This window comes from Diadema antillarum, unplaced genomic scaffold, assembly GCF_040938485.1.
Source record: "Diadema antillarum isolate AM-2024a unplaced genomic scaffold, OU_Dant_1.0 seq00000876_RagTag, whole genome shotgun sequence".
Classification (NCBI taxonomy): Eukaryota; Metazoa; Echinodermata; class Echinoidea; order Diadematoida; family Diadematidae; genus Diadema; species Diadema antillarum.
The window spans coordinates 782395-793307 of record NW_027271740.1 but is presented as its reverse complement, the minus strand read 5'-3'; the positions used below and the strand labels follow the sequence as shown (position 1 = coordinate 793307).

Sequence of the window (10913 nt, the reverse complement as noted above, 5' to 3'; positions counted from 1 at the left end):
AAAAAAGTACTTTGAAAACTATGTTGGAAGAAGAAATGAGCAGTGAAAACGCGAATCAGATCGAATAGATTAGTTATCACTTCCACGTGCACAAGGTACATGTTGCCAGAAATATACGTCATAACGTCGTTGCTGTTCACAGTTTCTGCGTTTCGTTGTTCGCACCAATGTTGTCATGTCTTTTATGTGTCACCATGACAAGGCAGTCTCTATGAGACCCTGCTATGACAATAAATGCATTTTGTCTCATTTCTGCTTTCGAGCATGTATCCATGGCAACAAACCGCATCACTTTTCTCATATGAGGTCCCTCTTTGAAGTTTCCTATCGACAACCACAAGCTTCGACTACCATATCTTCGTACTGTCTGAGTACAACGTTTTCGTTGTTGTCGAAATATAGCATAGAGATGCCAGAAAGTTTGGTGGGTGCGCAGCACACCTTGGGTACAGCTCGGTTGTCGATGGAATTGACGAGAGTCTGAATGATGGCGTGGTTGGTTCCGTTCAATCTCTCACCCAGCGGGAAGGGGCACTCACCATCACAGTAGTAAGCCTGGTACCCCATTGGCGCGATGATCCAGTCCTGCCAGCCGACATCGCGGAAACTCACATACAGCCGATGTCGTTGGCAGAGGTTGTTGTGTGTCGTCGTTGTCGGCAGCTCATCGAGGGAGTCGGCTTGACGCTTGTTTCTCCGACTGCGACACTGTTGGGTCTCGGCCGAGGTCAAGATTAAATTGGTCGTGCTCTGCTTGCGAATGGCGGTGAAGGCTTCCTTGAGGACTCGCTGTCTCACCTCCGAGTTCCCCGAGTGTACGGGCTCGAGGTGAATGAGCAGACCAAAATTTCGCGCCTTTCGAGCCCGCCACGAACTCACCACTTCCAAGATGTCCACCGTACCTGCGTAGCCTCGCCAAGCTTTGACGAACACAACGTCAACGAGTTGCAATCGCTTGTCTTTCAGTGACATGATGGAATTGAATTTAGTCCGACCCACGAGTTGGTAGACTCGGACGCTGAGCTGGAGTGAGGAATACTTTTCTGACGACAAGGCGGGAATGTCTAGCCTTAGATCAGCCGCTTTGATGGCTTCAAGGCTGGGAATGGACGCTAAGTCGAAGAAAGTAATTTGCTGAAGACTTGAAGAATTACTGGCCTGAAGAGCGCCCCCTGTATATGGACGAGATTGCGGGGGAAAAAAGTGTTATCAATAGACGTATAATATCGTTTCCGTTTTACCCCATCATAGTGAATGTTTACTTTTATGATAATAGTTTCGATGACGAATTTGCACGAAACATCTGAATGCGGATTTGAAAAGAGCAAATTGGTAGGATCAAACAGCATGTGCGTATCTTAGCGTAATACAACACCGAGGATCATTGATATTCACCACTAGCCTGATACAATAACTGACAGTTAAAACTTGTTTCGAGAGATAACTGATTAAACTCTGTTCAAATTGGCTACAAAAACAAACAAAACAAATCAAAAAGTGTCTGTCCTCACATCATATAATCTGCTGAAGTGATCAAATGGATAAAATTCATAGAAATCGATCACGATCATACTACACAAGGTGTTTGAACTATTTTCTTTCTACCATTGTAATATGTAAGGGTCAATCATTAATGATTTGTTTCGACAAGCAAATAAGATTGTCAAAAGGTAAGACTTTGCCAGCTCCCAGACTCATTAAAAGATCAGTACACAATAATCAGGTTTGGTCAAAGCAATATTAACGAAGTTTGTCACAACAAAACTTATTCTTAACATTAACAAAAAGAAGACGACTACAAACGCAAAAAAAAAAAAATATTACAAATCAAACTAAATATTCATTCATTTAAAATTACCCTCAGTTTGCCCTAATATTAGCTTAGTGTATCTGACAAAATGTTCTACTGTTAGCTATCACTGATATCTTGTGAAGAAGTTGAGGTGACTGGGATGTGGGGGGGGGGGGTAAAAGAGAGAAAAAAATAATGACAATATAGGTTGAGTACAACTTTAGTACACTTTGTATGTAGGCATGGTAGGTATATCTGGTATTGGCCCTTTTTTTAATGGTTAACTGCTTGCATGTTATACAAAACGGCAGCAGGGAACAAGGCTATATTGCTCGATACTTGGAGACACAATTTGTAGTAGTGCTCTATTTCTGTCTACACGGAACTCGGTATTTCTGGTCGATGCCAGGCCGCCATGGCTGCTGGCAGGTGTACCCTTTGAAGGCGAGTCAGGCCGCCTCACCTGGCGGGTTCGACACTCCATCGTCACCTGGCGTTCTGCCGCAAAAATCCCTCGAGGGAGCGCGTGTAAAAATACACGATGTCAAAACAATGCCATTCATAATCGTTTCATGTCTAGACATTGCAAAAGTGACATCAGATGTATACACTAACACGCCTTCTTGAATAATTATCGACGTAGCGAGCTCAAAACTAAAACCAGAAATATGTCGTCAATATGCCAGTGAAGATATGAACAAACTGAAACACCTTGGTAGCTGTTTCTGTTTTTCTTTTCTTGGCACACCGTGTACTCCTTGTTGTTTCACCCGAGGGTCAGTCGTTCATCTCCCGGGGGTAGTACCAAGGTATGCAGGTATGGCATGATGGAACTCGTCTTCCACTCTCCTCCTCTCTCCCATCCCTTCCTCTTCTCTCCTTCCAACGAACAATGCTCCTATATTCGCCCTTCCCCTTCCCAGCATGTCGGATGCTAGCTGATGTGTTTATTACTCTAATGTGGTCCCCACATCTGTAACGCAGGCTTCTAGGGACCACAAAGATCTTACAAAACACATGCTATACACTTGGCATCGCACGAAATTTCTTCCGCATTAACCCCAGTCACTACTTGCTCTTTGAACACATCGATCCTATAAAATGAAGCGAGTTGCAGTAATATTGAAACAGAGTTGGAAGGGCCAGAGATACTTAAGTTTGGAAAACACTGATTGTATACTTCAATGAGACGAAAGTTTATAGAAGGCTCTGAATAATTGCCTTCTGTATTCTTGTTTGAGGTCGTTTATGACGTGACTATCACTGCCAACATGTATAATCCCAAATATCTGTGTAAATCATTACGTGTATTCTGCTGACTTAAAAAGATCGACCAAGTGATGAACTACCGACAAGTGAGATGGGTCATATTCATCCCAGCACTTGGTTACAAATTGGCTCTTTCAAAAATGTGTCTGCTGCCATCTTGAGACAAGTCAAAAACAACCCACATCGATACAGCGCTAGTTTGATGTACCGTCCCTGGACTGACGAATGGAACGCTCCCGTGCTTACGTATTCAGCTGTATTAAGAACAAAATTAGCCTACAGCTAAGACATTTTACCACAACTCAAATTTGCGTTCATTAGAAGTGAGGTATCGCAATTACACTGCTGTTACGCGAATAGTGTCCTATCGATATGAACTTACAACGCCAAGTCGCTAAACCCATTCGTGACAACAACAAGCCAAGTAGGCCTATCATATTTGTTTTCTTCCTATACACATAAATGTGATTAGAAAAGTCATTCTACGATACAGAATGAAATTTAGCGAGTAAAATCAGCACCCTCACAAAAATTACATATCTAATATAATTTTTATTTTGTATATGCATGATATCGGTGTAATTTTTTGAATATATCAAACTACAATGTAAATATCTTATGTGAATAGTACGATTGACAATAGACTTAATACTGTAATATGTCTGAGTCGTAACTGAAGTTTTTTTTTTTTCTCCATGTATCGCAGAGCATACGTTAGACCATACCTTCATCAACAACAAATAACCATCTAGTGTAGAATGTGGAGTGTCATATAAATGACTCTAAACTACCAGTCAATTACTGAATGTTCTTCGCTCTTCCTTAAATACACCTGAAATCAGCCTTATCAGACATATTACAGTATCTCCCAGTGGCGCGAATACAAATCTATACTAAATTCATGTCTAAATGAATTCAGGAATCGTATATTTCGTCTTAGATTGTTATACAGCTGTAGCGATTATGCAATACTGACTCCCAACAGGATAAGAAAGGGTTGCTAGAGTGACGCTCACAACATGTGATCTCTACAATAATCCCCATCATGTAAAATCAAGTTATAGAGTTGCGAGACGATAACTGATCACTTCATCTAATTTGCATACTGTTATTGCCATCATTTCGTTTTTAGAAGCAGGTAAAACCCTTTATTAAAAAAAAAAATACAATCTTCTTATTTTTAAGGTGCCGTAAACATTGAGTTCGTCTTTATTGTGCGATGATGCCTTAAATCCGTCTCGGATAAAAGGGCAAATTTGTCTGAAAAAAAGAGTTTTCATTGAACATAATTCCAGGAGACTCGATCACTGACACGAGTACGGACAGGTAGACAGGCAGAGAGACAGACAGAGAGACAGACAGACAGACACACACACACACACACACAAACACACACACACACACACACACACACACACACACACACACACATCAAACACACACATATACACCACAATAAAAGGCGGGATTGTAAACTTCGCGCTTCTTCTTGCAATCAGCACGATGCCTTTCACTTCGAAGCTGTGAAATGCCGGAAGCAGTGGGCGTTTTGGCAGAGTGTGAGATTCTGGAATCAACTGTTTATTTAAGGAGCACAATTTAGGGGTTACCTCATTTTTGCAAAGAGAACTTTCGTCTTCCACGCGTGTTGCGCGAGTAGACGCATTTCTAACAACAACTGAACTGGACCTTTCAGTCCATATGTGAGTTGCGTTACAACACTCGCCTTTTACTGTTTCAATATTATTTTAAAAGGGAGAAGTAAACTAGAGGGACAATTCCTCATTTGGGTAATAAAATAGTGAACATTTCTTTCTTTCGCGCATAACGTATGAACATAATTCATGGGGTTCCTTTCTACAGACAAATACAGTGTATATATATATATATATATATATATATATATATATATTAGACAAATATATACATTAGGTAAATATATATATATATATATATATATATATATTAGACAAATCATATATAATTATGATTATATATTGACTATGATGAGGGGTAACATAATGCCCCAGTATCTCGACCCACAAGGGGTATATCTCCCTTTTCCGACCGGCATTTAAATGATACTTATAAACTTTCCATTGTGGAGCAGTTCCATTCGCATCAAGACTTCGCCAAAGGCGCAAGTTTTCTATTGTGAAGTTAAAAGCCCTGGAGGAGAGAGAGAGAGAGAGGAGAAAGGAAGTCCTCCGGTAAAGATGCTGCTCCATGGTGACACTGATGCATTGCTCCTTCCAGAGATCACCCAACAAAGTATGCCAAGTCGACGTGGGTCAGCTGAAGCGATGCCCGATTCCCGACACATGTTTACCCGTGACCAGACAGAACTAACACAGAATCCGCATCTGGGTCGTCTTACCGACATGAGGCACGGTAGTCACAATCCTCCAAACATTCGACTCAGTCCACTGACCGATATTTACTAGAGAGGACACTGACACCACAGCCAAACTAATTTCTGACTTCCAGATGCTAAAAATTATGAACGACTACATGGGTCAATATAAACTCCACGGTGAATATATCACACGGTAAAAGAGAGGGAGTCTTTTTAACTGAAAACATCGTCATCAAATGAACGGTCTATAAAGACCATTAAATCAGTCTTGCTTGGCGTCTTTACGGGAACCGCGAAAAAAAGAAAAAAAAAAGGTGTCTATAGGTCACATGGCACCAAACATTAAAAAAAATCCCAGAATGTTGATTTACATTTTAGTTTGGTATCGTCTTCAGATCTACAAACTAAAATCCTCCCCCCCCCCCAAAAAAAAAAGAAAAAAAAAGAAAGAAAAGGTAACAGGTTATTCTTTGGTCTTGTTTCAAATCAATCGACAGGTTTTTGTACCTTAAATTTGTACCTTAAAGAGAAGTCACTAGAAACAAATACTCCCTGATTTTCTGACACTCTGACTCAACCTAATATATCATTTGTTATTGGTCCACATTTGCTCAACTGTCCACTAATCCACTGCTCTGTGTTACTTCCTATATTCAAAACAACTTTTGAAAAGGATTTCTTTGTTTTTTTCTTGTTGGAGACGATTGATTTTGATATGACTAATTTTCCGAGTTTATCCATCCCTGAAAGAGTCTATAGTCATTGTGGAAATATTCCCCTCACTGGAAGAAATGAACAGTAATCAGACATCAAGCCCGAATAATAATAGACGACTTTACCTTGAACCTTGAACCTTGAAGTAGTAATCCCTTTCAGCAGTTCCTTGAAACTATCCCGGGATTATAAAGCATCAAGAAGATTCACATCAACCACTGCAAAAGTTTAAGAATTAGAAATTAGCGGCTTTCACCATATCACTATTACTAATAGAAATTGTTACTAATACGTATTACATGTATTACTAAGTAATAGATATCTAAAAGAGAATGCGCTTAACTTTAAATGTTCATCTTTCTAATATATCACAAAAGTGGAGTAGGCCTTGATGATATGTCATCGCAGATTTTATATATATATCTATAAAAAAAAATCACATTTCAGGTGATAGTGCAACCTTTCCTTCCCTAAACAGTTTCTTTACCACATTTATTGGCTTATATCATTTTGATTGACACTTTGATATAGCTGGAGTAGACTGGTGTGGAGCGGTTTGACGGTGAGGACCTCTACGTTTGGTCATTTATTTCAGAGGAAAGAGTTCCTTATGTCCCCCCCCCCTCCACTAATTTGCACGAAATAAATGAATTACTATTTTTTGTTACTACTAATAAACTAAATAAAGGTTATGCTAGGGTTACGTCTCAAAAGGAAGTCTTCCCATAAATGGCATAACCTTTATTTAGTTTATTATTAGTAAAAAAAAGTAATTTAGTGGGGGGGGGGACATAAGGAACTCTTTCCATTTCGGATCATCGCGACTGACTATTATCAATCGATGGTCTAGTTTTTATGCTGTATTCTAGGAAAACTGTAATGATGATAATAAAAAAGGACATCTATACTGCGCAGCTGCCATAATAATATAGCGCGGTCATTGCTCTGGCTTGTATCTATTACTTCGGCATCTGTGATAACAAAACAGTAAGATTAATCTTGGTTTATACGAACATATGTATTCGTATCCTGCTATGCACGTCAGACTTCAATAGTCAAACAAAGAATAGACACCGTATGACAATGATTACATCCTAACAAGACCAAATAGATTTCAGCCTACGACAGGGAAGTGTTTCTTCGGTATTCAACGTGATCTAATTTCCACGACATAAGAAGTATCAACTTCCAGACAAGCAAAATTACGCAATGACAATGATACCTCGATTATCTTGGATCACATAAACATGATGTTCATAAATGAACTATCTATTTGTAGATGAGGTAAAGTTGCTGATTATCAGTGTTGTATATCAGTGTAAGAAGTGTGACGGGAAAGGGGGAATGTTGGGGAAGGAGACTGAGTAATGATCTGATGGCCTGATGACGTAACAGCAGGCGGAACTCATTTGTTTCGGTCACTCGGTCGGAAATCAGACGGGGAGAGGGGTAGACTCGAAAGGATGTTAGCATTTTATCAAATCATTAAAGTGATATGGCAACACGTGATAGAGGTCATGTAAAAAAGCTGTGCGTATATGGCAAATTACCAATGGCCAGTGCTGAAAGTCATTTTTCTTTGTCAGTTTAATATGAAATCAATTTGCTTGTATGTTTCGCAACTCAAAACTAATTACAGGATATTGCCCGCACAACTGACCTTTTAAGTCGGGAGTTAGATAAAATGGAAAGACAGAGAGACTGATTATTCACAAAGCAGGGAGGAAGCTTCCATGAAACATGCACGAATAAGTCATGGACAAAGAGTTGCACACAAACAGATGGAGGCGTGCAGGTGCTTTTTAATGACATAAGTGTATCGACTATGTAGATAAAAAACAATGAGAGTAGAGAAATTTTAATAGCAAGACAATGATGGTTCGTATCACTGGTATTCTCAATAGAAACATTTGCCGAGTACAAACATCGAGTACTTTGATATCTTCTTTATTCTCTTTGTTGGTGATGGAGACGGAAGAAATAAAATGATGCAGAGATAAGCGAACACAGTCATCTTGCAAACTTCTACTGATTTATGTCAGTGTGTTCTTAAATCTCCAAAATTCTTATAAATCACAAAACTCTAATGGAAAGTTTTATACGTCGTGCGACGTTTTGCCGATTAACAATCAGCTTGTTTTGGCGTCCTTCAGTGTAAGGAACGTCGCGCGACGTAAGTTTCCATTCCAGTTTTGTGATTTATAAGAATTTCGGAGATAATAAAGACTGTTAAAGACTGAACCAACTCCCTATAACGCAGTGGTTCAATGTCCATCATTGTCCCTGTTCAAGCAAAATTTGAAGCAATTTCAATAGTCGCGCTCTGTCCACACGCAGTGCTCCTCTACAAGTTAGCGTGGATGTGTCTTCTTGGACATTTTACTGAATAACCATACAGATACAGATAATACTTGGACTGGATTAATAACAATCTACATCAGTTTGTGTTCTTAAATCTTACGTAATTGCTACCCAGTATAATGTAGGTAGCAGCTTTTTAAGATTCTTGAAGACAGTGCACCAAGGCGACCATATTGGGTGCGTTGAACCTTTTAAAGCGATGATGGGATATTAGTTTGACAATGAGGTTCAGTGTCATTGTTGATGGGGAGTCGTGGCTAAAGAAAGCCCCAGTCACCTCGTGGTTTCCTACTAAACTCTCCGGGTTTTATTCAGGCCAGCGTGGACACCTATCCAATTAGGTTTGAAAAACCTCATAATGACTCAGTCCATTGAACCCTACGTCCGATGAAAAACGCGCATTCCAGCCAAGAATTGACATTCTTTCGCACCTCAAAGAGCTGGACAAGCCATACTCAGTTTGAGATTACGCGGGATTTCAACGAACCTATCACGAAGAATTGTTTAATGGCACGATTAATTGCCTGAGTTCCGAAACACTCGTCTCAATGGAATAATTAACTAGGTATTTTCAAGCCTCGATGAAGGTTGAATGGAAAACGTGGGATTAAATGGTTAACGTCCCGGAGTATACCACGATCACCAACAGCGCGAAAATAACCAAGAGTTGAAGTGCCTTGTGCAGGACGTAAGAAAATATTGCCAATGAAGCGATGTAAATGATTAGCGTAAGTTTTAATTTTTTCATGTCCAAGCCCACTTTGTCAATGTACAATCATCATTAATTTCCTCAAACTATAAAAAAGAGTGACATGTGCATGCACGGTACTTTAGGAAGGTTGGTGAAAATAAATTCCGCATTCAATCTGCATAAGACAAATAACACATATAATCATGTATAAACACGTACACAGCAATGACGCGCACACGAAGTTGGAAACAACATTCTTTAAGAATCGGAGATATATAAATAATTGATATCTAAAAGACCCCCCCCCCCAAAAAAAAAAAGAGGAAAAAAGAAATAATAGATGCAAGATCTTCGCACAAATCTGAAAAGGAAGAGTGTCCCGTATATTCATTTCAGTTCGCAAATAAATAAACTGTCTTGGGGTTTGTTTGTTTGTTTGTTTGTTTGTTTGTTTGTTTGTTTGTTTGTTTGTTTGTTTGTTTGTTTGTTTAGTACGCTCATTGCCTTAGTTTAGTCACATACCTGTTTTGACTATAATCGTGAAATCGTAGGACAATATCCAATGACTATATCCATTTCGGAACCATTCAAAGAGGGTGTAAATAAATGGCAAGTTAAATTTCATGGCTCGTGTCAATGATAAGCAAGCGCTCGCCAGTCAAAATAAATGATAATAATGACAAATTGTGAGACGTAACCTTATCTCTGAGCAGACAACCTGTTCTATGATTCTATCCACGCGGTGAAATAGTGTCCTACTACCTAGGCAGGAAAAAAAATATTTGAAACAAGATATGGTATTAAATGGCGATGAGTCCATCACCCACTGCTACCAGCTGTCATCGTAGGCAACCTTGGCTTGTGAGTAATTGGCGTAACATACGTCGTTATTTCTGCTCGTTAATCATCCCCTACCAGTCAGTGATTTTACCCACCTGTATTTGATAGGCTCCGGATGATGTTACCATGGAGCTGAGGTCCCGAGCACTCTCCCGCCTTGTCCTCATCGCCTTCATCCGCTCTCCTCGGTCCACCGTCTGCGCTGCTTGCGACCGTTTCCTCCGCGGCGGACATTTGCCTGTACAAGTCCCACATGTATTGTGGTGCCGTGGCGTTGGGCCGGGGATGTGGTCGTTCACTTAGCCCCATCACTCGCAGGATTTTGCTCTCCATTCTACGGGTAAGGGTCACGTAGTCGGGTGGGGCTCCCTCGGCTGTGGTCAGCCATATTACAATGATCAGCACAAGTCTTGAGACCTCCATTGACGGTGACTAAACGTACTTTCACCTTCTTCTTCTTCCAGTTGATTACGATCCAAGCTTGAAGCGGGATAAGGCTCTGTCCCGCACATCAAACACTTAGCGCTAAATCTCAACTAACTTGTGCAGACGGACAAGGGGAAAAAATCGACGATCTCACGGTCATTTATATCGGTATCGTAAAAACATTGTTGTCTTCTCTTTACAAATACGGTGGTATTATTACATCTCCCCTAATAGCGGCTCCTTGCACTCATGCCTCGCAGTGGTCTCTCAAGCCAGCGGTTCGCAGAGTAATGTTATGTCCTTCCTTTGCAGCATTTCCCACGCTCACTCTTCACTTTGCTCCCTACTTCCAGTGGCTGGCTCGAGGTTGATCGGATGGTAAGGAGAGAGAAGGAGCAGAGAGGGAGAGAGACTCAGTGCGGTAGGCCTCCCCTCTCAGCAGTCTAGCCAGACTAATTGGCCTG

At 40.4% G+C, this 10913-nt stretch overlaps 1 protein-coding gene across 1 annotated transcript; it reads right to left on the bottom strand.

Moving 5' to 3' along the window:
* Nucleotides 1-324: 324 nt before the first annotated feature.
* LOC139740732 (univin-like) lies at nt 325-10446 on the bottom strand. The gene is made up of 2 exons (XM_071651300.1): nt 10119-10446; nt 325-1172 (listed from the first exon to the last, which is right to left on the bottom strand). Exons 1-2 carry the CDS (start codon nt 10444-10446, stop codon nt 325-327), a joined length of 1176 nt encoding a protein of 391 aa, XP_071507401.1.
* Nucleotides 10447-10913: the final 467 nt, after the last annotated feature.

What these genes read in the sequence shown, in the direction of transcription:
- LOC139740732 (XM_071651300.1), bottom strand. Translation starts at nt 10,446, where the DNA reads ATGGAGGTCTCAAGACTTGTGCTGATCATTGTAATATGGCTGACCACA. An exon ending in CCGGAGCCTATCAAATACAG is followed by an intron (nt 1,173 to 10,118) that starts GTGGGTAAAATC and finishes GTCCATATACAG; the next exon opens with GGGGCGCTCTTCAGGCCAGT.